The 26,077-nt window shown below is 41.7% G+C and overlaps 1 protein-coding gene across 1 annotated transcript; it reads right to left on the bottom strand.

The window, feature by feature from the left end:
• Positions 1-1,364: 1,364 nt before the first annotated feature.
• On the bottom strand, positions 1,365-13,184 carry LOC133385996 (collagenase 3-like). The gene is made up of 10 exons (XM_061629607.1): positions 13,047-13,184; positions 12,580-12,821; positions 11,244-11,392; positions 11,015-11,140; positions 9,745-9,906; positions 7,453-7,570; positions 7,056-7,189; positions 5,825-5,984; positions 4,425-4,528; positions 1,365-1,611 (listed from the first exon to the last, which is right to left on the bottom strand). The coding sequence occupies exons 1-10, from the start codon at positions 13,176-13,178 to the stop codon at positions 1,511-1,513; spliced, it is 1,428 nt and encodes a 475-aa protein (XP_061485591.1). The 5' UTR covers positions 13,179-13,184; the 3' UTR covers positions 1,365-1,510.
• Positions 13,185-26,077: the final 12,893 nt, after the last annotated feature.

Here is a 26,077-nt window from a genome sequence, read left to right as displayed (position 1 = left end):
GATCAAGTGCCTTGAACAACTGGTAGCACATTAGAAATGTTAAATGGTATACAAATGTTAAGAAATAGAGGGACCCAAATTTTATTATATTAAAGGTTGTATCCAGCAAAGTCATTCTGTAAGGATTTCAGTGTGTGCAGTGGAACTTCCCCTCTCTCTCCTTTCCCCGTGCACCCCAAATCTGTTGCAGATGGTTGGTGGAACCCCTAGAACAGATCTGGAGGCATAAGGTGGGGAGGGAAGGGAGCAGAAGTGTAGTCCTTCCATGTTCTGTGTGATTAGCTATACCTAATATACATCTATTATACAGAGCACAATTACATATGTACCTGCATGGGCTACTTCTGGCATGAAGGCTGGGATATAAATATTATAATAAATAAATAAAATTGAAATGTGTTTAAATTTTGTGTGTGTAATCCCTCTGGAAATCTAAAAAGACCTTCATTCATTTTGTATGTCCTTCCTCTCTTGCAGTTTGTTGCTGTTGTTGTGTTCTGTTTTGTTTTTTAATTGTTTGTAAGCTGCTCTTGAAGCCACAGTTGAAAAGCATCTCCCTAAATAATTTAACTAAATAAAATCTGCTGCAGAAAGGACAGGAGGCTGACAGAATGGACTGCAATACAGGGACAACAGAGGGGACACCATTCCTGGATAATATCACAGTGTTCTGGAGTTCTCCTGGGTTGTGTCTCTGGGCCAGGCCATGAAAACCCTGCCTTCACCTGTAGCATTTCAGGGCCTCATCCTGAAAAATGCTAAGTTTCTTTCACAAGCTGCCTGAGGGAATAACTGTGTGGAAGGAGCTGCCCTCTCCTCCTGGTTTGGACATCGTTACTTGATCAGTCTCTGAATCTGATCTAGGGGCAAGAGTGCTGCTGGGAGGGGGTCTGCTCTTTACTTGGGCAAGACACTCAGAACCACCACTGAGTCTGGTCAGGAGTTGCTGTTCATAGCTGCATTGTAAGAACTGTACGTGAGCTTGCTTGTAATTGAGCTTCCTTTTTCCTCATCCTTCCCCTTCCTTTTTCCTTGTGTGCCATGTCTTTTTATATTGTAAACTTGAGGGCAGGGGCCATTCAAGTACTAAACTGCTCTGAAAGCCTTTTGGGCTAGAGGGCATGGTATAAGTGCCCTAAATGAATAAATATTATGTTGCTCATTCACCTTCAGTTCTTAAGTAGTAGAATTCCACAGGTCTAGATTTTTTTTTGTATCAGTACCTGACTGGAAGGTTGCCTACTTTTACATTCAGCTTTTAAGTACTGTAATGTCCCACAAAACATGAATGCTGTCCTTTTTTAAAAAACAACAACTTTTTATTTCAGTTCCAGACTGATGTATGTAATGCTATGCAGTCCCATATATACAATATAAAGTCAAAGGCTGAATGACCAGAGGTTGTTCACAGAATCAAGCTGACTGGTTCATACATAAAACCCCAAGACCCACAATATTATTTTTCATGGATGACAACTTGTTCCACAGTTCAGAACCTGGTCCAATGGAATCAGCACCAGAAAATGGAGTTGGTGTTCAAGACCCGAATAATTCTTTCGCTCCAGATGCTGAATTCAAATTGCAGTGGTCCGCTGAAAAAGTATATATAACCTGCAGGAGGAGGAAACCAGTAAGATAAAATTGCTACTCTGTGTTGCTGTGATTTCTTTTTGTTTAAATGGTTTGCTTTTTAAAGCACAATAATCAAAAATCTTTTCTCCAGCTCACAAACCAATGTGTTGATTAAAGATGCAATTGTAACCCCCCTTACCAGGAAGCAAGCCTCACTGAATTCAGTAGGGCTTACTTTTCAGTAGATGTAGTTAGAATGCAATGTTCTCCTAGAACCATCTCTGTCACTTGAGGCTCAGGTAGCCTCGGTGGCACAGAGTGCCTTCTACCAACTTCGGTTGGTGGCCCAACTACGTCCCTATCTGGACAGGGATAACCTGGCTTCAGTTGTCCATTCTCTGGTAACCTCTAAATTAGATTACTGCAATGCACTCTACGTGGGCTGCCTTTGAAGACGGTTCGGAAACTGCGGTTTGTGCAAAATGCAACGGCCAGATTGGTAACAGGGACCAGATGGTCCGAACATATAAAACCATTTCTGGCCCGCTTGCATTGGCTGCCTGTATGTTTCCGAGCTCGATTCAAGGTGCTGTTTTTGACCTATAAAGCCTTACACGGCTTGGGACCACAATACCTGATGGAACTCCTCTCCTGATACGAACCCACCCGTACACTACATTCAAGATCAAAGGCCCTCCTCCGGGTGCCTATTCCGAGGGAAGCTGGGAGGGTGACAACAAGGGAGAGGGCCTTCTCAGTGGTGGCCCCCAAATTATGGAATGTCTTGAGTGATGAGGTGCGCCTGGCACCAACACTGTTATCTTTTCGGCGCCAGGTCAAGACTTTCCTCTTCTCTCAGGCATTTTAGCATGTGTTTTAAATTGTTTTTAAAATATGTGTTTGTTTTAATGTTTTTGGTTGCTGTAAACCGCCCAGAGAGCTTCGGCTACGGGGTGGTATACAAGTGCAATAAATAAATAAATAAATAAATGTGAGGCACAAGAGCCAGCCTCCGCAACTGTAGAGTGGCCAGGTACCCTACTTTACAGAGAGCAGTCCTCTGTTTGAAAGACTGCCAGAAGGTAACACTCTGTTTGAACATATCCTCTGTTTGAAGGCTTGTTTGGTCCAAATTCAGTTAAAAGAAAAAGAATCCCAAGAAGGAGCTGGAGGAGAGGCCCTGGCATTGCCCATCAACAGTTCACACCTGGACACACCTGGGCAGCAATCACACCATCTTCCCCTCTAAGAAGAGATGTCTTCTATTTCTATTTAAAATTATAGTAATTATTTCTAAATTTACATCCATACACATCAATTGGCATATACACCTTTTATGCACCTCTGTGCCAATTTTTGTCTTTTTTGGTTACATTTTGGCAATGTGTAAGTGCCCACCATAACAGCTTGGTGATGATACTTGGCAGGGCCCCTTCCCTGCCCCAGCCGGGTGTTGTTGTACACCTCCCCCCCCCAAATGCCATCACAGTCAAGGCAGAAGTCTTAGCAGAATGAGGTGGGCCCCCAAACACAGCAGGACTGGCTTTGTGTATTTGGAAGCAAGTCAAGCAGTGCTACACATTACCATATAAAAAGAGCCTCCCATAAGACCATTCAGGCCACAGTCAAAAATTGACTATCCTGACACATTCCTAGGAAGGCAACCAAAACAGGAGCTGGGCCACCATTAACATTGCCAGATTCAAAGTCGGGGGGGGGGAAACAAGTCATGTGCCTTTGAATCCTCCAACGCGTGAGGAGACAAGGCAGCCTCCTGCCCATTCCAACCCTTTTACCCAGCTCAATTTCCCAAATGGCTGTAATTAGGAAGCTGCCTTATACAAATGTCAGACCATTGGTCTATCAAGTTTGGTATTGTCTACACTGACTGGCAGCAGGGTTTCAGGCAGGGGATATTCCCAGCCTTACGTGGAGGTGCCCGGGATTGAACCTGGGACTTTCTGCACGCAAAGCAGATGCTCTACCAATGAGCTACATCTCCAACTGTCCAAGGTTTTAATTGATCAGGACTCCAGATTTGCCACACAATGAGGGAAGGGTGTCTTTTCCACTCATAACATGATAAAGGAACACAAACAGGGATCATTCTAGGTTGGAGGAGACCCTGGGAAAAGTGTCCACATTACTGCTCTGAGCAGCAACAGGTGTCTGGCAAAGGCCAATCGCTCAGTGGAAGACCATCTGCTTTACATGCACAAGGTCCCTGGTTCAATCCTTGGCATATCCAGTTAGGGCTGAGAACAGTGGTGGCTGGTGCCCATTGGGACTGGTAGGGTGAAAGGTAGGGAACCCAACAGGAGGTGGAGCCAGAGCCAATGACAGGCAGAGTCAACGAATTCTAGTTTGTCCCCATCCTCCTCCTGAGTTCTGCAAGGGTAACACTGAGACAGAGGAGTGGGAAACTGACAGTCAGTTTCACACCACCGTACTAGGTGAAGTAAGAATGCAGGGAGGTGAGGGCAGACAGGATGGTGGGGCAGGGCCCCACTAGCCCCAGTGGACCGCCCTCCATTGGCTGGGAGGGACGCCTGCCTGAAACCCTGGAGAACCACTACCAGTCAGTTGACCAATAGCTCTGACTTAGTATATGGCAGATGTTCCTATGTCTAGCTACCATTTTAATTTCTACAAGGTCCCAGAGGAACACTATGCCAGGGTACTGTGGGAAATTAAAATGGAGGCTAGGCTGAGCAGTCTAGTGCTGCTTGGAGTGCTGGATCAGGAAAAAAAAATAAAGCAGGCATCAGCAGTAGGCCCTGCTGGAACCTTGGCATCTGCCCAAGGATCCCAGGTGCTGATATTATCCCTGGGAATGAAAAAGAAGCACATACCATTTTTATGATAGGCTGCATCCACTTGGTGTCCGATCCCAGGGAAATCGTCCTCAATATATCTAGGAGAGCCTTTGTCCATAACTTGGTTCTGTTCATCATAACTTCATTAAAGAAAGAAAACAAGTAAATAAACCAGCATTTTATTTGTGTACAGCTTTATGCACTGCAATTCTGTTTCAAGGACTACTCAGTGCAGCTCATGACAAGATAACACAAAGAGCCTAAAATCCAGACTTGTAAATAAATATATAGAAATCATAAAATACAAAGTGAACAGGACACAGCACAGAAGTTACACATTTCTAGCAGAAGTGTGTGAATGCCTGCTAAAACAGAAATATCTATGGATGATGGTTGACGGCATATCAGTCTGTCTCCATATTGATGGGTTCCCAGATGTTGCTGGACAAACTCCCATCACCCGCAACTATTGGCTAAGCTGATTGGGGATAATGGGAGTTGTAGGCCAACAACAATCAGGGGCCTCAAGATTGAAGAACACTGCTGAGCCCGATTTGGATGTTTTGCTCAGTGCAGATGCCAGGGGGACAGACTAGTTAGCAAGGGCAGTGTGACTTGTCAGTGTGGCCCCTGCTCCCCTGCTCACATAATGGTCTAACAGAGGGATAGCCAATGTGGTGCCTTCAATTGTTGTTGGACTACAACTCCCATCATCCACGACCATGGGCTCTGCTGGCTGTGGCTCATGGGAGCTAGAGTTCAGCAACATCTGGAGGGACCCCAGTTGGACAAAACGTCTGAATAAGTCTGTTGGAAGATTCAGGACAGGCAAAAGAAAGTACTTCTTCACACAGCGCATAACTATGGCATTCGCTCCCACAAGAGGCAGTGAAGGCCACCAACTTGGATGGCTTTAAAAGAGGATTAGACAAATTCATGGAGGGTAAGGCAATCAGTAGCTACTAGCCACAATGGCTGTGTTCTGCCACCATAGTCAGATGCAGTAAGCTTCTGAAAAATGGTTGCCAGTAGCCACAGGAGGAGAGAGTGCTCTTACACTCAAGTCCTGCTTGTGGGCTTCACATGGGCATCTAGTTGGCCACTGTGAAAACAGGATGCTGGACTAGATGGGCCACCAGTCTGATCCAGCAGGCTCTTCTTATGTTCTTATGAACAGGCCTCATCAGCTGATTTGCAGGACTCATTGTGGTAGTCTTTAAGAGTGATTGAATGCTTCTGCAAATCAGAAAACGCCATGGAGTTAATGTCTCCTCCCCCCCACAAATATTTCTGAGTTCAGAGAGCCAAAGCAAAGACTAAAAGTCATTTTGTACTATATGCACGATGTGGTTGTTGGAAGAGAACACATGAGAGAGAAACTGTAACAGTATCACTGATCTCTTAGTAACAACTGGTGAGAAGAATTTCCAACATACCTCCAGTATTTTTCTTCAGCGAAAAAGAGAGTTTTGCCGGTGTCACTTATATGGACAGCTGCATCTATTGCCTTCACAGATCTTGGCAAGCCCAATTCATAAATTTTTTTAGGATAGCCCTCAACTATGTCGTAGCCGTTCAAAGCCCAAAATTTCCTCCCTGTGAATAAGTGTGAATTAATATATTAGGCTTAGACCTGGGTTCAGATTCTACTTCAATCATGTGTTCATATCATGTGTTCATAATATAGCATGTTGATATCTCAGCCTCAGTTTCCCTTCTGTAAAAATGAGACTGAGAATGAGGAGACAGGGATGAAGTTAAAATGGATGGGATTGTTACAGATATATTATTACACATTAGGAGCATGATCCAGCCAAAGTTAAGCACATTAAAATCCCATTCACTTTAATAGGAATACTAAAGCATAGGTCTGCCCCACTGGGAGCAATGGGACTTGAAAAGGCTTAACTTTGCATGGATCTATGTGATTTCAATGTGCTTCCTAAAACAGGTTCTTAAAATTGTGGGCAAAATCTATTAGGACAGGCATAATCCATTGAGGAGTTTTCCTGCAAAAGCAAGAATGAATGGGATTACTGTAAAAGTGTTGCTTTAAAATTAAGAGCATTTTAAGATAATTGATTTTTGTTCTTGTTTGTTAAAAAAAAAAGCACCCCCGCAACCTTTACTGGGCAATCCTAAAATGGTGGGGGAGATCCTATGGCAGAAGAACCAGCATTGTATAAGCCCTGTTGGCTTGCTTCCAGGGGTGGGGAACTCTTTTCAGTCACAAGGGCCACATTTACTTGTGGGCAACCTTCTGGAGGCCATATGCAACATGCCAATGGTGGGTGGGGTCAGAAGCAAAAGTGGGCGAAGCAATTAATGTAAATTTTACCTGTGTATGGTAGGTTTGCTTCTACACACACACACAGATACACACACACACAAACATACCTCTCTGTCCTCCATCCAGGCAAGCAGGCAACATTATCATCAGAATTCAATGGCATATTCCAGCCAGGCAGAAACGCTCAAGGAGAGGGCCAAGAGTGGCCTGGGGAGAAGGAGTTGGTTGGAAAGGGGGTGTAGTGTTGCGAGAATCCTGAGGGTTTGATAGAGAGGGTTGGAGGACTGTATTTGGTTCCCAGGCCTGAGGCTCCTCACCCCTAGTGTCATGCACAAAGCAGAGCTGTTGTTCTTTTCTACCAGCTGGAGAAGACTTACCCCTAAAAAGCAGCACATGGTCATTGCCAGGATGTTCATACGCCGCATCAATCTTGATGGGAATTTCTGGCCAAAATGACTTGATTTGTACCAAATCCGCATCAACCATCTGAGGATGCAGGCGCCAGAAGAACCTGATAAGAAGAGGAACATTTTGACATGATGTGCTAGGATTTGATAAAAGTTAACGACAGGCCTTTAAAGTCCTCCAGACATTAATTTCCCAATTTAATCTTTGAAACATTGACGGAAAGGTGCAGCTGGCTGGGTCTCAAGTTGTGCAAACCTGCGCCCAGACAGTTCAGTCCTACAATTAGTTATCCCCCCCCATTAAACAAAACATATATGCATGCACACAAAATATGGGCACATGAATCATATTTTACTTGTGCCTCACCTGTCCTTGAAGACCATCATCTCTCCTCGAAGTTCTGTGATTGCATCAAGGGTCAAGTTTGTATCACATTTCTCAGGCGTTTTGGGATGATCGGGATGGGGATCATGGTCTCCTGCACCTGTGCCAGTAAATTTCCAGTTAAGATAGCGATATGGACTTCTATAGTCTGTGAAGGCTGCTCCATTGGGGTGAATGGAACACTGCCCCACCAACCTTAGTCAGCTAGGCCCTGCCTGCCTGACTTCCTACTTACAACTAGCCAGAGGGTGGGCAGATCCACACCAAACATTTAAAGCACATCCAACGCACATTTAAAGCACATCACTTCCACCAAAGAATTCTGGGAACTGTGATTTTGCCCTCACAGAGCTACAAATTCACAGCACCCTTAACAAACTACAGTTTCCATGATTTTTTTTGGGGGGGAGTCTTTAAATGTGCACAGGATGTGCTTTAAATGTATGATGTGGACCTGCTCAGTGCCTGTGCCTATTATTGCCTCTGGTGATCTCCATGACCTCCATCCCAACAGTCCCAATGGACACCAGGCACTCTTGTCTGCAGTCTATCACTATCCACAAACATCTTGAAGCTTTTGTTCATTACTACTTGGAAATGGACAGCTTCTGAGCCTAGCTGGGGTGTGTGTATATGCACTCATGTGTGAACACGTGCACACTTATAAAAAGAACTTCAGGAAAAGGACTCTTCTACTTGGTGTGCTATTTTTCCACAGGCAGTTATTTTATACAAGGGAACATTTCCACATGCAACTCCCCCATCTGCAGTTGGAAATGGCAGTCTCAGGAATTATGCGCCATCTTATTCATCCAACTATCAATATGCTTTAAAGTGGACCACAATACTTTCACCTGGCTATTCCTGCAGCATGCATAAACATGAGGATAGAAACAATTAAAGGGGTGTTGCAGAATAAGCAGTCTCTATAAGTGGTAGGCAATGAATAGGCTGTATTTCAGCTGGGTTAAAGTGAAAACATGGATTCAAACAAGCTTGGAATTTATTTATTTATTAAATTTATATCCTGCCCTTCCTCCCAGAAGGACCCCAGGGCGGCAAACAAAAATACTAAAAGCACTTTAAAATATCTTAAAAACAAATTATTTTAAAATGTATTAAAACAAAACAACTTTAAAAACATATGAAAACAAAACATCTTAAAAACATCTTTAAAAACAACTTTAAAAGCACGTTAAAAAGCAATTCCAGCACAGATGCAGACTCGGATACTGTCTCTACTTAAAATGCTTGTTAAAAGAGGGAGGTCTTCAATAGGCACCAGAAAGATAACAGAGATTGTGCCTGTATAATATTTAAGGGGAGGGAATTCTAAAGTGTCAGTGCCACATCACTAAAGGTCTGCTTCCTATGTTGTACAGAACAGACCTCCGGATAAGATGGTCTTAGGATCATAGAATCACAGAGTTCGAGGGGGCCTACAAGGCCATTAAGTCCAACCCCCTGCTCAATGCAGACTTAATTCTGGGTTGTCTGTTTCAAGAAAGCTAACAAACTGAATGGTGGTGCTATAGGAAATGAGTGAATGTATGGAAGCAGTGATGGTTAGAGGTTTATGGAGGAGCTAAGAATTTGTGAAAATTGCAAGTGGATATGTCATGAAATTGTGATAATAGCTTAAGAGCTGAGAATCATAGAATCATAGAGTTGGAAGGGGCCAATAAGGCCATCAAGTCCAACCCCCTGCTCAATGAAGAAATCCAGATTAAAGCATACCCGACAGGTGGCTGTCCAACAGCCTATATGAGGGATACAAGAAATTATGGGATGTCACACAGAGAAAGATGAATGAAAAGGTGGCAGATAATATTTTAATAAGAGGTGGAGGTATATGGAAGACAGGAATAAAATTATAAGCCTGTTGACTGGTATAGATTTAGGAACATAGATCAGACCATTGGTCCATCTAGCTCAGAACTGTCTACACCTACTGGCAGTAGCTTCCTAGGACTTCAGATAGGAATCTCTCTCAGCTGTAGCTGGAGAAGCTGAGGACTGAACCTGGGACCATCAGAAGCTCTATCACTGAGTTATGGCCCTTCCTTGATTTGAATGTTTGAACTTGAGGGCAGTGTTCTGCGGGATCTAATGTACATAATGATTATAGAAAGTTGTGATTTTGTGTATGTGATACAAAGTCATACAGTGACATCAGGCTGGTGAAGAGTAACACCAAGGAAATTCATTACCCACAATGTCTACTGTTGAATAATCTGCCCACATAAAGGAAAAAACAGCAAAAGGCAGGCATACCATATAGAACCTGGATCCCTTGTACGTCATCATCTGGAAGCAAAAAGCCTGTGTTGCCCGTGTATGTGTAAACTGGATACATCAAAGCTCCTGGGTCTCTGGAATGCTCAAGTCCCAGTGAATGACCAAACTCATGGGCAGCCACAAGAAACAAGTTGTATCCTAGAAAACAGCATGCACATATTGTTATGAAAGCAATAAAGCTGATATCATCTCTTGCTTTAGCCTGTTTCTTTTGTTAAATGCTTCTTTTTTATATAATGTTAAAATAGTAATATCTGATATGGTTATTCATACTCTTCTCTTTGCTTTACATTAAGAGAATGGATATAGTATCTGTCACCTAAGTTAATTAAATGCACAGCAAGCCAGCAAGGTAGTCCATACCTGGTTTAGTTCAGGGATGTGGAACCTATGGTTTTCCAGATGTTGTAGGACTACAACTCCCATAATCCCTGAGCATTGGCCATACTGGCTGAGGTTGATAGGAGCTGTAGTCCAACACCATTGGGAGGGCCACAAATTCCCTGTCCCTGGTTTAGACCTACTGAAAACAAACTTAGGCTGCAATTCTATGTACACTTACTTGGGAGTAAGTCCCACTGAATTCAATGAAGCATGCTTCCAAGTTAACATGGAGAGCAACAGAGTGCCTGTGTGCTTAAGTAGGTGCGGTATAGGCAGTATGAGTAAGGAAAGACAAATAATAACCAAAACAACCTATGCAGCAGTTATTTACCATTTGTGAAATTATTAATAGGAACAAGTATGAATCACACATACTTCAGCAAAGGGAAAACAAAAAGGAACATCGGCTTGTTAAATAATTCACTAGTCAAACATTGTCTAACTTCACAGTAAATGTTGTTTAGAACCAACAACCCACACAGTAGGGTTGCCAGGTTCTTGGCCTGAGATTGATCCTGTATCTTTAGGAGAAGAGAAAGTCAGCCAAGCGCAGGTGTTCTTGCAACTCTGTAATGGGAAAAACCACAAGGTGCAATTCTCCCTTCTCCCTGCACAACTTTTAAAGATACAGAAGACCTTTTGGTTGCCAGGCCTGGCCTCCAAGAGGTCTTCTGTATCTTTAAAAGTTGTGGAAGGGGAAGGAAGAATTCCACCTTGTGGTTTTTCCCATTGCAGAGTTGCAAGAACACCTGCACTTGGCTGACTTTCTCTTCTCCTAAAGATACAGGATCAGTCTCAGGCCAGGAACCTGGCAACCCTACCACACAGTGGTAATATAACTTATATTGAGAGCATATGTTACCATTGGAATCTGTTGACCACAGTTCATCCTCGTCAAAATGAGCATCTCCTCCAAAATCCGGTCCAGGAGGGAAAGCATGAGCCAATAGTCCAGAAGGGCCATCAAAGGGATAGAAATCACCATGCTCTATAAAGATTTGAAACAGCAATAAAGATTATCAGCATGCTATCATTGCAAATCAAACAAAGAGATAGCACAGTTATTAATAAAGCAACGTCACTCTCGTTACCTCTCCTTCCAAAGGAGATCATGATGTCAGCGGTACCACTGCGAATTCGTGTAAAGTTGAGTGGTGTCACATCAGACCAGACCTTGAATGCTTTCTTGAGTGCTCTGTCCACTTCAGACTTTTTCAGATCAGGGGTGTAATTTACAATCCTACCAAAACCAAAATACCTTCCATCAGTTCTCAAGACATGTTGCAAAACACCTCTATGAAAAGGTTCAAAATGCTGCATGCCTCTCTCCACTGCCAATTTAGCATACCACAAGTATATAAATATATGCATTTTTCCTGTTATGGAATTTCTTTTTTCAGGTTCACATGAATGTGTGCTTTTTATTGCAGAGTTATATAAATTAACCTTTTTGGAAGCAGCAATGAAGACAATGATCCGCACACAGTTAAAGTGGCTCAGAACGTTTGATTCAGTTTGACTAGTGGTCTGATCCTAAATAGGTTTACTTGGACTTGTTTGGTACATAGGCATTTAAATGTGTGACTTTCATGCTATGTTAGCAAGGTACAGCATTTTTAAAAATAAAGCCAGACATACTGATGGTATACCTAGATATTTAAAACCTTGTTTTCATTCCTGCTTTTACTTGATATATCAGAGCATCTCATTCACAAAGCTCCTATGTTTCTCTGGTCAAATTTTCACCCTCTATTTGTGAATGGATGCATAAAAGGAAATCATATAGGACAAATCAAATATATCCAAAGGCTTATTCCCTTTGAAGATCTAGAGACAGTAACACACAATATAAATGTTTGCAAATGTTGCACATAATCTTCTTGTTAACATGAGCGCACAGCACACCAAGTTGGCTTAATAATACAAAAGCACCAGCTAAGTGCCTAATCCTGCACTGAAAAATAAATGCTTAACAGCACTGTCCTGTGCATGTCTACTCTGAAATAAGACCTACTGAGTTCAATAGGCCTCACTCCCAGATAAATTTGTAGAGGACTGCAGCTTCAGAGATTAGTTGTAGTCCAATGGTAAATGCACAAATGGGAAACTGAGCCCCTGCAGATATTGTTGGACTACAGTTCCCATCATCCTTTACTACTGGCCATACTGGCCTGGTCTATTGAGAGCCAGAGTCTAACAGCATCTGGAGGGCCACAGGATCCCCATCCCTGCCATAGTTTTTTTATATGAGATAAGAATTAGCAAACATCAGAGACCCCAGAGAGCTGAAAGGGACACAATGATGAGTGTGCCAAATCAATGCCCTTACAAATGACATTGCATCAGGTGTTTTGCTTGCACTGCATGAAGATGCATCCCACATGAGCACAAATGTTTTGGATCTGGACATGGAGCCAGGGTTGTTACCTGTATGTTAAATTAGTGTTAGGCCACTTCAGCTTTCGAGGGAAAAAATTGTATTCCCCGACATCAGGAACACCGCAGCGAGGCTGTTGCATTAACTCATATGTCTCTTCATCTAGCTTGCCTGTTACTTCCAGTCCAAAGAACGCCTGCATTTCCCGAAGCTTAGATGCAACTGTGTCAGCTGACTTCTTCAGTATCCCAGCAGGATTGAACCGGAGATTGTAATGAGTCTTTAGGTAGCGCTGGGGAGTACAATAAAAATTACACTTCAAATTCAATACGGCACTGTAGTTGTATTATTATTATTATTATGCAAATTAGCAGAAGCAAAAGGACAGATTTCTGCCCTGAAGAGCTTACAATCTAAGATAGAGGAGAAGACAACAGAGAGAAGGCAGAGACAACAAGGTATAAATATGCATATACATCAGAGACCTATGAGATAGTCTCTAGGTCATCTACCATACCTCTGCAAACTCAAAATCTTGTTTTGTAAACTCATCGCTGTCTTCTTCATCAGATATTGATATTGGCAGTGCAAAACACCTTGATATGCCCAGCAAGAGAAAGAAGGCAGCAGCAGAGCTTGGATACTTCATGCTGGTTGGATGCTAACGTTTTGGAACTCTGATGGCTTAGCATATAACATAGTCTAGCTTTTATAGAGCTGCACTAGTGACTCATCATCTCTTGGAGACAGGTTACAGCTTCTGAGTGACTGTAAAGTAAACATGCTTACACGGCTCTTTCCCCACTCCTCTCCTCCACACTCCCCCCCCCACAAGAAGTCTTGGTTTTGGGAATCTGTTGACCTACTGGTGGTGCTGAAACCATGGCTTCATGTAAACGCAGCCTCAGCATATTCCCAGGTGCTGTGGGAAGGGCTGAGTGGAGCACGCACCATTTTTGATTACATTGCATTAACTTTATTTGACCTGCTTTTGTTGTCTTTTAAAACAATGAAGTTCTTTCCTTTTGGTTTGACAGACGAATAAGCTGTAAGCAATCGATCCAGCAGCTGTGTTAGAAGTCCTTTTCTCGTACTAGATTGAGAACATGGGGGCTGCAGAGGTGTGATTGTGCATGCTATCCCTGCTCCTGACTTCCACATATGTGTGCAGGACTTTCCCCATGTGATCAGGAATCCCAAATGCCCCCTGGCCACTAAGCACAGGGTAGAATTGTTCTGAAGCTTTCACTTGGACTGTTTTTGTTGGGGAGTGCCTTCCATGGCCTGTGGATGGAGCTGTAGAAGTGGAAGGGTATTCTTCGGCCAGTACTAGCACTGGGGTCCTAGGGCAGGCATCAGGGTTAGTAAAGGCCTGGCAGCTTCCCAAGTGTGCCAGGTGATGGTGTTAGAAGGTGGGAAAGTCTAAGTGCATAGAGGTCCACATACATGGGCTTCCTTGCCTCAGATGACCACAGAGGAGGCCAAGCTAGGTGAGCTGCACATTGGCAGTGGTGGGCCCTTAGGGCCCTCGGCCAGTGTTCAACCTAGCCAACTACTGCTGCTGGGTCTGGTGTGGAACTATCTCCCTAGGGGAAGCCCATCTGGCACCCACTCCATTGTGCTTTAGGCACTAGGCAAAACAAAAACCCTTTAGTTTCCCTGGCCTTGTTGATATTTTATATTTTAGCCTTTTTAAAATTAGTGTATGGGTTTGCTTTTATCCCTATTGTATTTGACGTTTTAATCCAATTTTTTCCTATATAAACTGCACTGAGACATTTTTAATGAGGAGTGGTATATAAATATCCACAAACAAATGAAGAGCTACAAGGAAAACATAGTTCCAGAAAGTTGAAAGTTGTGGTGTTGATCAGGTTGTATGTGTTTTGAGGATCGCAAATTATCACTCCCTTGTCTAGCCATTTGTTATATGGAGGAGAGTTCCGATGCTTATATGAAGCTTTCCTTTTCATTTTAATGTCCATAATGCTGAAATCTGTCCTCCATTTAAAAAAAAAATCTGCAAAAGAAGTTTCCAGTTTTCTGCCTCATTCTGAGGGCATTTGAGAATTTCTTTAGAATTTTGATTGGCACAGGGCTTTCAGTTACCTTATCATTGTGAAGTGGCCAAGAGTGGTGTGCATGTTTTTCTTTCCAGTAAATATTTCTCCAGCACTCTGCAACCTCCCCAGATGCCTGCACTTCCTGATCTGAAAAAGCCCCAGGGGAGGAGATACCACATGATGTCTTCCCCTAGGCTTTAACTGAAGCACAGGTACCCAGGGAAGCAGGGCCAGATTAAGACATGCTGAGGCCCTAAGCCATATCAAGATTCAGAGGCACAATGCCATTAAAAAAAAGTGGGGGGAGTGTATTACATTATAATAGAAAGGGTAATGAAAAAAATTGTGCACCATTATACAGTAATACCTCGCATTAACGTACTCAATGGGACCAGAGCGAGTACGTAAACCGAAAATGTCCTTAAAGCGAAGCACTACCTTTTAAAACTTTTTTTTACCTCTCCTTCATGCGGAGCTTCAAAGCCCTGCGCTAAAGCCTCTGCTGCTGCGCTGCCGCGCCTCTCAGCTAATCATTATCGCGCCTCCCAGCTGATTTGCGGTGGCGCGATCGTGTCTATTTCCATCCCCGCATGCTAAAGCCTCTGCTGCTGCGCTGCCATGCCTCCGAACTGATCGCGATCGCACCTCCCAGCTGATTTGCGGTGGCATGATCGCATCTATTTCCACCCCCATGCGCTAAAGCCTCTGCTGCTGCGCTGCATTTCTGGAGAAATACAGGCATATGGAGCAGGGTATGCCTGTATTTGCATATATACATAGGCAAAGATGCAATGAAAAACAACTAAATAAAACATACTTCTTGCAAAAAGCTTTATTTGCATTATCAAATACCCCTCCTCTGGCAGCTTCTGTCATTCATTCCTACACAGGCTTAACTCTTTACAAGCCAAAGACTGAAAGGAGATTCAAAAATTGCAATGGCAGTTATATAAAAAGCTTATTGTTAAACAGATTCCAGCCCCTACATGGGTCTCAGATGAGGCATCAAATTGGCAACTGCTGGACTCCACCTATCTGTTCAAAATACATATTTGTCTTGCATGTGTTTTCCAATTCAGCTGTCCAGCTACCAGACTGTGTAGTGGTATATGAAGGGGTTGGAAAGTGGCAAGGAGGTGATTAGCCTGTTATGGAATAGGACTTTAGAATGTGTTGACACCTCTTGAGGTCCGAGGTGAGGTTGCACAATCTATGCATTGGGATGGAGAGGTCTGGATTCAGAATTTTGGTGGTGGACTTTATATGAAAGGTTATTTAAGCCAAAATGTTTTCAATTATAATAAATCTTCTTAGTTATCTCCAACATATTTAGAGGCCCCTTATAATGTAAGGCCCTAAGTCATGGCTAACTTGGTTTGTGCTTAAATCCAGCACTGCAAGGAAGGCTACAGAGTGCAGACTGCTGGTGATATGATTTGTAGTATGAAAGAAAGGACACTCACAAATACCCTTCAGCCACCTCAGAGATAAGGTAAGGACATAAAAAAAACCCTGCACATCATCCATGAGAATCTCACTGAAAATTCCCTGACTCTCTCACCTTCAAGCTGCCTCCCAGTGGAATTATGTTTGTCGTCCTCACATTTAACATTCAGGCATCAGTTAAAGACTCATATGTTTTCCTAAGCCCTTGTAGAATGAAGGCATGCTAATGCTTAACAGTTTGGGTTGTTTTGTGATTGTGCTATGGAATATTTTTTAAATATTATGGCTTTGTGTATGTGTGTGTTTCAATTATATTGGTTGAGTTCCATTGTTTTACATTTTTATTATATGTTGTTCTAAGCTCCTTTAGGGAACAGCAATACAAAATGCAATTAATAAAATAATGAATGGACAAACTTGCAAAAAATGTCATTTGGACTGTAAATCAAAAGATGAAACAAATTTAATTATGTTTCTACAGAAAGTACTATGTTGTTTTTTAAAAGGGCTTTTTTGGTTCAACACAGGTTCAACACAGAAACAATATTCACTCCTGTTCAATCGTTTCCTTTTGATAATTTAGACTTCCTATCACAGGCTGCACCTTCATTGCACATCTATTTTTTTGTATATATTGCATCAAGATTTTTTATTGCTCCTGGACTTTGCCCACTATTTTCAATTTTCCCTATTTAGTCATTCACTGTTTTGCTGCCCACTGTGAATCCGAGAGTAACCCAGACTGTTGACAAAACCATAGTCAAACAGGAAAGAGTAATAGTTAAAGTTCAACTAATTCTTCAGATAACAACAGCCTTGTATCAAGTAGTGCCAAAAGACAAAAGCAATTGAAGGTGGGTAGAATTAATCACTGGGTTCATTTTCTAGTTTCACTGTTAAGTGTGGCAGTGAGACAGGGAAATCACCTATAAAATCATGGTAGCCATGCCCTTGATTGTCTAGGAGTTCCCCTTCATGTGTGAACGAAGGGGAGGAATTTGAACATTATAGAAGATTTATAGATTGGCTGTGTGCTCACTTCCTCTTTTATCACTATATATTTGCTTGAGTCATATGCTTGTTTATTCCTTAGACTACACATTAACCTTTGGCAAGGGCCACCTTAGTGTGAACTAATGGGAAGCAGGCTGCAGGTTTCAGAAGGAGTGTCGTTTTCCTGTCTGCAATCTCTATCTCTATGCGAAGTTTTGAACTGCATTTTTCAGGTGTTGCTGTGAAATTATTTGTGTAAGCATAGTCAGGCAACAAACTCAAGGCAATCCCGTTTGTTAAAACATTGTCAACGGGCAAATTGCACACAAATAAACAGCTGGGACAGGGTACCATTTGAACTGTTGCTGCAATGCAACTTCTCACCCATTTTTATGTTCGTTTGGTGTAAGTAATCACATTGCAAATACACACCAATATGGCCCAAATGCTTTGTTCACCTAAGCTAGGGTGGCCATGTGTCCTGCTTTACAGAGGGTAGTGCTTTCTTGGAAGGCACCCACTGATTCAAGTCTGGTTTAGAGATAATGAACTATAAGAATGGAGAGCACTTGAAGTGGCCCATCTGCAGTGAGCACGTGGACGATAAGCTGGGTAGGCGCATATGTCTCCTGGTCAGTCTTCCTGCTATTATTTATTGTATACACACCTTTATATCAATGTTTTAGGGGGGGTTGTGTGTGATCCTTGACCTGGTCTTTCTGTCTCTTTCCTTGAGGGACCTTCTTCTTTCACGTAAACTTGCTTCTATACATATACATTATCATATGTAATTTTTATGCAACTTTGTCTTTTTTTGGTGATGCATTTCCTCTTTTTTGCCAATGTGTTAAGTGTCCACCGTAACCTAAGCACAGGCTATGCTTGGTCAACCACTAGGTAGGGCTGGGAGAGAACCTTGCCTGAAAGCCTAGAAAGCCTCTGCCAGTCAGTGTAGTTAATACTGAGTTAGATGGACTAATGGTCTGACTCAGTATAAGGCAGCAGAAAGTACTGTAGCACCTTGGGTCCTGTTCTGTCGGCAATGTCAAGCAATGGCTTACAATAGTGGTGAGGCTATCACAGATTAAACATCAGAGAGGTAATTTTTATATTACATCACATAATCTCTGGCACAATGGTTTCCAATAGCATTGGCTCACATCTTTATCTGCAAATTGTAAGTACTGAGTCATCAGCTGCTGAGTAATCAAGAAACTGGACGTAGTGATGTGACCCACTTTATTGTGGCATGAGATTATATAGGCAGCAAGGCAAAGATCCAAAAGTGGGTAAGGCAATGGCAAGTGTGTGTGCATGCACACGCACACACATCAAAGTACTATGTAAAATACATAGTTTACAATGTGAGAACAATCTCACATGGCAGTCCCAATTACTGATGTGCACAAAACTATCTGTTCCCTGATGTTGTATCAGCTGGCATAATTAGAATTCCCCAGATGTACTGTTTAATCAAAATGTCTGGATTCAAAAGTGTGGTTTTATGAAGGACCGTTAGTTGTTCATAACAGTACCTGTTTCCTCTGCCAGAGATACCTCAAGAGAGTTTGCCCCATGATGAATTCAGCTGAATTTCTTCCTCAGAAAAAGAACTGGAGAGACATCTTTATGGCTTTTCCGACCTGATTTTTTTTTTAATGACCATACACAACAGTCCCAATTGGGGATGGAGGAGAAATGTGATTTAGTTCAAGCTGAATTTCTCAAATTAACACTTTTTGAAACAATATGAGAACTGAAATACAGCCATCCTTTGAAATTTGCACTTATTTGAATTTTGCAATGCAATTCTCTAACTAAACATTGTTTACAAAAATGCATATAACAGGGGAAAATGTGTATAAAAATGAATATATTAGTGAAAATAAAATACAAAAATGCATTATATAAGGAGCAATTGCTTACATAAATGTGTATGTTAGTCAAAACTGCAGACAAAAATGTGTTTATTAGGAGAAATTCAGACTAAAATGCTACAGAATCTTCATGAGGATTTTTTTAAAAAACATGCTGATTGCTGCACACACTTGGAGAACTGCATGTAAGATTGGAAAAAAATAAGAAACTGAGAGAGTTGAAACTGGCAGATCCATCTATCCCTAGTCCCAATATATGCTGATCCAAATAGCACAGAAGATGCCCATGCTTCTACTGCATTTCCAGCGCTTGCTAAAAGCACCACTCTTACATTTTTGTAAAATCTTCTGCTGACTCATCTTCTTCAATGACAAGAATTCCTTGTGGCTTAACAGCCTAACACAGCATTTGCCTGCAAAGTATGGATGATCCCTTGTGGCAGATGTTGTATTTCAATTGCAGACACCAGCAGAAGAAATAAATGGAACCTGCAAGTAAAGGAACAAGTAAGAGCCCACAGCCCTAAACATATACAGCAGCTGTTAAATGCCCATCTGATATAAATTTGATTGATTGCTAATAGGCAATGGTAACTTCTGATGTTTCCAAAGTGAGCTGAAGGTGCTGGGTGAATGGATTTTGATAGCTAAAATATATTTCTTAAATGAGCAAAGCCATACTGTGCAGTGTACAACAAAGGTGAGTAACCTTGGGCTCAGGGGCCACATGTGGCCCTCCATGCTTGTCTATCTGGCCCTTGAGAATCTCCTGGGGTCACATGCCCTCACCAAGCACACCCCTCACCAGCCTTGCATTGCCCCCTCCCTTGGCTGTTTTGCTTGGCTAGAATGTATCCTTGTAACTCTGATAATGCCTTAGATGGAGTATGAGATGGGTGTATGAAAGTGCATACCTACTGTGCAAAGGTAAATTCACATGTTTTTCTCTGCTACTGGACTAAACATTCAGTTCTTTAAAATGAAGTCTCTGAAATTGCTAAACTAGAATGTATCAAAATGTATTCTACTGATTTTCAGCAAGTTTGATTCTTTTCATTTAGGGCTTAATTAGGACCAGTGGGTTGTATCCAACCAAGTTCTATTCAGAGCAGACCTACTGAAATAAATGGACCTGCATTAACCATGTCCATTAATTTCAACAGGTGTGCTTTGAGTAGAACTTTGCTGTGTATAACCCAGAGATTTCTCCCCCCCAAAGTAAGGATGGGGAACTTCCCCATCCCTGATGTCACTGAACTCCAGTTCCTATCAGCCCCAGTGAGCAAGGGCAATGATTAGAGATGATGGGGCCACAGGTTTCCCAGCCTCACACTAAAGCAACAGATAAAATAACACAGCAAAGGTAGGAAGATTGTGCTGTCACTACTGTGGATGGCCTCTATTTATCTGATATACCTCTTGCATTTCGTGACCATTTGACCCCAATATTTACCCAGCTAAGGATACACTTTTGATTAAGTGGGTTCTAGTTCACAAACCTGCTGCAATAAATCTGCTAGTTATCAAGATGCTGCTGCAAAACTCTTTGTTTTGTTGCAACAGACTGACATGGCTAATGTATAACCATAATTGCCACCCTGGGCTCCTACTGGGAGAAAGGGCAGGATATAAATCTAATAATAAAAATAAATAAAATAAATAATTACTAACAAATTTTCATTTGCGCTTTTCTTCTTCATAGATGCTTCTAGGCATCATTATAACTATATATCAGCTGATCTTTCAGCACTGCCTATCAATGAACAATATACCACCCTAGGTTTGACAACTAGGTACACTGGATTTGGTTTATGTAAGGAAAGGATTTGTGGTATGATTGTGAACAAGTCAAATGCACAAGCCAGTGGATCTGTCACATAGTGTGCGAAACATTCAACATATAGATTGCATATATTCAAATATAGCAGTGGAACAATTGCTGGTATCTGATTGGAGAAAATACAGTGGAAACTCCCTTATTTTTATATGACTCATCTCTGGGATAGTGTCCCTGCAGATGGATATGGCTTGCTGAGATAATTTAAAAACTGAGTTGATCCTTTAGAGCAGACTGTCATGATACAAAGTTAGAGGAAAGAAAGAAGACTGGTCAGTCTTCGGGTAAAGAAGTCTGGGATAGATTTGTATTACAAAAGATCTAGAGAGAGACTGGAGTTCCACATTAACCACAGAATCATGAGTAACATCATGCTGTGCTACAATGGTATAAATACAATGAACCATCATGGCAGAGAAAATGTATATGGTGGCTTTTTAGACTCTGGTTTTGAAAATGCTTCTGGCAAAAGGTTGTTTAGTTTTACTGCAGTACAGGCACAAGTGCAGAGTAGGTAAACCACATCCTTTAATCTTGAAGTTACAAAGGGTGGGTGAGAAATTCAGCTTGGTTCACATTTTTAATACAAAACTCCCTAATTTACACTTTCTGAAACAATAGGCGAACCGAAGCCCAGCTATCCTTTGAAATTCGCACTTCTCTGAATTTTGTAATACAGTTTTCCAACCAAATAATGTGTAGAAAAATCTGTATATTAGAGGAAAGTCAGCATTAAAATGGATATGGGAGTTGGAGTCTAGCAATATCTGGAGGGTACCATGTTGGTTACCCCTAGTGTATATCTTCTATTTGCAGAGCTAGCAAGCCTGAATGGAACTCCATGCTTTGGACAAAGTGGCAGCATTAATATATACTGTTGCATCTCATAAGAATTGTTCCAGTGGAAGGAGGGCAAAGCAGTGTTCACCTTTAAATATGAAGTTAAAGTCTTTACCTGGGGGACCATAAGCAGCATCAATGCAGGCTGGAAGTCCTGGCCAGAGTGAATGAATGACAACCCAGTCTTTCCTAGTCAACTGAGGATGGTGATGCCACATGAATCTGGTTTAGAACAGAAAACAAAAAAAAGTGATGATTATTTAGTTTGTATTCCAGATTCCAAACAAATCACAATGCAGCTAGAAAGAGCTATTCAGCTATGGCTTTGGGAAGCCTCCCTTATTATTATTTTATTTAATTATTTATTAGACTTTTATACCGCCCGACTAGCAATAGCTCTCTGGGCTGTGAACACAAGAAATACAATAAAATCACATAGTATAATACAACAAAAACATATAAAATAAAATAATCTAAAATCAATCACAGCAGATTTTAAAATTAAGTTAATTTAAATTAGTATGCCTCGGAAAAGAGGAAGGTTTTAACTTGGCACCGAAAGGATAACAATGTTGGCGCCAAGCGCACCTCTTCGGGTAGACTATTCCACAGTTCGGGGGCCACCACTGAGAAGGCCCTAGATCTTTTCACCACCCTCCAGGCTTCCCTATGAGTCGGAACCCGGAGGAGGGCCTTCATAGTAGAACGTAGAGTACAGGCCGGTTGTATCGGGAGAGGCGTTCCGACAAGTATCGTGGTCCTTAGCAGCCTAATGGAGAAGCAAGATCTATTGGAGAATCCTTCCATCTTATGCTCAGGTTGTATATATGTGTAAATAAACCATATATCCTAAAGATGCCAGAGTTTCCAGTTGCCTTCATTCCAAGGAAACCAAACCCTAGATAAGCGCTGGAACCCCTGGAAGTCTCACTGCTAGGAGACCGGGGTATGTGCAACAATAATCTATCAGTTGGAGAATCCAGGCCAATTCATACTTTATAAAGCAAACATGGAAAATGTGAGGAAGCAATGGAACAGCAAGTTAGAGGAAGCAGAGATGGCTCTGGGCAGTGGCGGCTGGTGGCTTCATGTCAGTGGGGCAATGGAATTTGCTCTGGGTTTTAGTCCAAACTTTCAACTTTAATTTGGACTAAAAGACAGCAGGGATTTCACTGCCCCACTGGCTCTGGACAAACTTAAAAAAATAGAAATAAGTAGGCCCTGAAGAGGGACAGAGGTGAGAAGTGGGGCACACTGATGTATGGAGACTGTGGGGATATTACAGGACTGAAGAGTAGCATGGCAGGAGTCATGGTGATAGAAATGGGATGGAGATGAGTTTGAAAGAAGTGAAGAGAGCAGGAAGAGGCATAAGGGGGCAGGAGAACAAGAGAGGAGAGGCTGTCAAGCGTAGTGATATAAAGTAAGAACTAGCACGTTGAAACAGATACAAAGCCTGACAGGGGACTGAACCAAGAGTATGAGGAGTAACATGATCAAATTTTCATTCATTGGTGATCTCTCGTAGCCGAGTAAGATTGTCTTCCAGGGTAAGGTTTTTAACAGTGGGTCTGTAAGTGACTGTGGAGGCCAATTCTGCATCCACACAGCCTCCCACAGTGAGGACATAGGTTTCCAGATGGAAGATGGTCATGATGATGATTTGCTTGACGTGCCTTCCGCTTAGCTCATTTGTCCCTCTCGCCCTGTACTCATGCTTCTTCAAAGTCCACTGTCTTCTTTATTGTAATTATTACAGAATGACTGTGGTTAGAAATACAAACTGAGCCAGGGAATATTTCTACCAGCTTCTTACATGTCCTCGAATATGATTTTCTCCTCATGTAGTTCTGCAACAGCATCAGCTGAGAAGTCTGGACACATTTCTCTGGAGCTTTGACACTGACCGTTCCTTTTGGTGGACTGCAAATATTAAGAACCAAGTTGTGTTTTTTGTTACTTCTTTCTCCATGTTCATCATCATGTATTTGTTTCATTTCTGTAATACCATCTACCAGTAATTACCTATATTACTTATTTATTATTTGATTTAGATACTGCCCTTCCTCCCAGCAGGAGCCCAGGACTGATACTGTTAGGCAGTTTTGGAAGAACTCACAGAAGTACGTGAGAACGAATATGTGCCTCTCCAGAAATGCATGTTTACATATTTATGGGGTACCGTAAAGAGCTTGGATGCCTTCTACATCATCTTTAAGAAGAATAAAGTCATTCAGTCCATTGTAGGTGTAAAAAGGGTACACCAGAGCTTCAGAGTCACTGGAAAGTTCTAATCTCAAAGCATGACCAAATTATGGGCTGCAACTACAAATAAATCAAAGGCTGGAAAACAGAACAAGCCAATCAAGTTAGCAACAACACTATAACTTTTGCCTATGAGCTGGCAGCACAACTACCTTTTCAGATGGTGGTGGTGTGGACCTACCCATGAGTAAATTGTTTTAATTTGTCCATCGGGGTTCCTTATGTTACTCTTTGGTCCCCTTTGTTGCTCTTTGAAGATATAGGCATACAAAAAAGTTGCATAGTATGGAAGGAACAAAGTTTAAAAATAGATTGCAGCAGAGGGACTCTGTAGACACACATGACACTTGATTTGAAGTTCTGGTAAACTCTATTAAAATTCATAAATTTATAAAATGAAAAAAATCAAGATAATACTGCAACTAACCAAACTAATATTAGTGATTAGTACACCATGCCTACACAGCACATGTACATTCAATCATTCATTTACAATTCCCATCATATATACAACTTTTCATTAAACATTTCAAGGTTGTTCACAACAACATGAATGTTCATTAAAATCAATACCGCAGTATCTGCAAAAGTCAGAGTAAATATGACAAGCTGGTACTGATAACCAGCAAAGGCCTGGGAAAGCAGGTAAATGTTAGCAAGCATCAAAAACACATATCAGTTAGCACTTTTTTTGTGGGGGGGGTGAGATGATTCCACAGGATGGGCACCACAGCAGAAAAGGACCACAAGGTGGACCTGAGCAGGGTGCAGTATAACTAGGAGGGCCTCACATGAAGATCTAAGTGACTGGGCAGATATATATGGAGAAAGTGTTCCATCAGAATGCCTGGTCCATAAAGATTCAGTTTATTATTTAGTCAGCTTTAGTAATTTATTACAAAGGTCATGCACAAACCACATCTCATTGATCCCATCAACTTTCTGAATAGCTCTTTAATTATACTACTATTGGAGAGTCTTTTTTATTTGTTTAGTTACCAATCAACATATGAATAGTTTGGAATTCATAAAATATGTCTTCATCAATAGGGAGAGAGATGATACCAAAGCTGTGAAAATAAAGGGGTGTATTGGTTGAAATGTGTAGTCATGCTCATATGTTTGTTTCTCCAGCTCAATCCAGAGTGCCAGCTTGGTTCTCCTGGTGCATTTGCACTGGGTTGACCTCCTTGCCACCTCGCCTTAGCCTGAGGTAAGCAGCAGCAACGCAGCTGTTGGGAGATCAGGTGAGCGCCACCCAGTGATGTCTGGCACCCATTGGTACTGGTACAGCAGAAGACAATGAGATCAACAGTAGATGAAGCCAGCAACAGTGACAGGCAGAGCCAACTAATTATAGTGTTTGTACCCATCTTCTTCCATGTTGAGTCAACACTAACACTATGAAGGAAGCTAACAGGCAGTGCCACCATCTGGACTGATTGTAAGTAAGAAGACATGCAAGCGAGGGCTGACTGAGGGCAGGCCTTATCCTCCATGAATGTGTCTAATCCTCTTTTAAAGCCATCCAGGTTAGTGACCAGCATCACATCTTATGGGAGTGAATTCCATAATTTAATTATGCACTGTGTGAAGAAGCACTTTCTTTCTTTGTCCTAAATGTAGGACATGTAGAAATGTAGATACCTCTGCAAAGAGGAGGTCATCAGCTGAATGATCACCAAGATCTAAAGTTGCATGATTGGGAAGTGGTAAAGGCAAGCCCAGAGTGGGAGTCCACAACAGGAAAGGCATGGAAATAAAGTTATTCATCTTCACACAAATCCTGAATTGCTTGAGGTTTATCAAGTGCTCCTGGCATGGATAACTTTATAGAGAGAGAAATGTGGCTACATATTTGACACATCTCTTATCTGCAAGAAAACAGTGCAATATCCTTTCAGTGCTAGGTCAAGAGGCATTATATCACATTGTTTAGCAAAAACTCAATGCCTGTGGTTAAGGGATTAAATTAATTGTTCAAGGCTGATTGCTGACATCATAGCAGTATCTTGCTTTCTGCAATACCTAGCCTCAATGGAAACAATTTAATTTAGCTATATGTACAGTTTTTGTGGAGTTTTAAAAACTTTGTTTTTAAATGTAGCAACTATTTTGACTAAGGAAAATCCATATCATAACATAAAGATACAGAATTATTAAAAGATGTGTTATTATTGCATTATATGATATTCTTAACAATAACTATTATCATTTAGTTTGTATT

The sequence above is a fragment of the Rhineura floridana genome, chromosome 5 (genome assembly GCF_030035675.1).
Source record: "Rhineura floridana isolate rRhiFlo1 chromosome 5, rRhiFlo1.hap2, whole genome shotgun sequence".
NCBI lineage: Eukaryota > Metazoa > Chordata > Lepidosauria > Squamata > Rhineuridae > Rhineura > Rhineura floridana.
This window is presented reverse-complemented; position numbering and strand designations above follow the sequence as displayed.

Bases quoted from the DNA above. Each gene is read 5' to 3' on its own strand.
- LOC133385996 (XM_061629607.1), bottom strand. From the start codon at position 13,178: ATGAAGTATCCAAGCTCTGCTGCTGCCTTCTTTCTCTTGCTGGGCATA. The intron at 11,393-12,579 runs GTAACAACCCTG...TGGTTTTGGTAG, and splicing joins AACACTAATTTAACATACAG to GATTGTAAATTACACCCCTG. The intron at 5,985-7,055 runs GTAAGTCTTCTC...ACTTATTCACAG, and splicing joins CCATGTGCTGCTTTTTAGGG to GGAGGAAATTTTGGGCTTTG.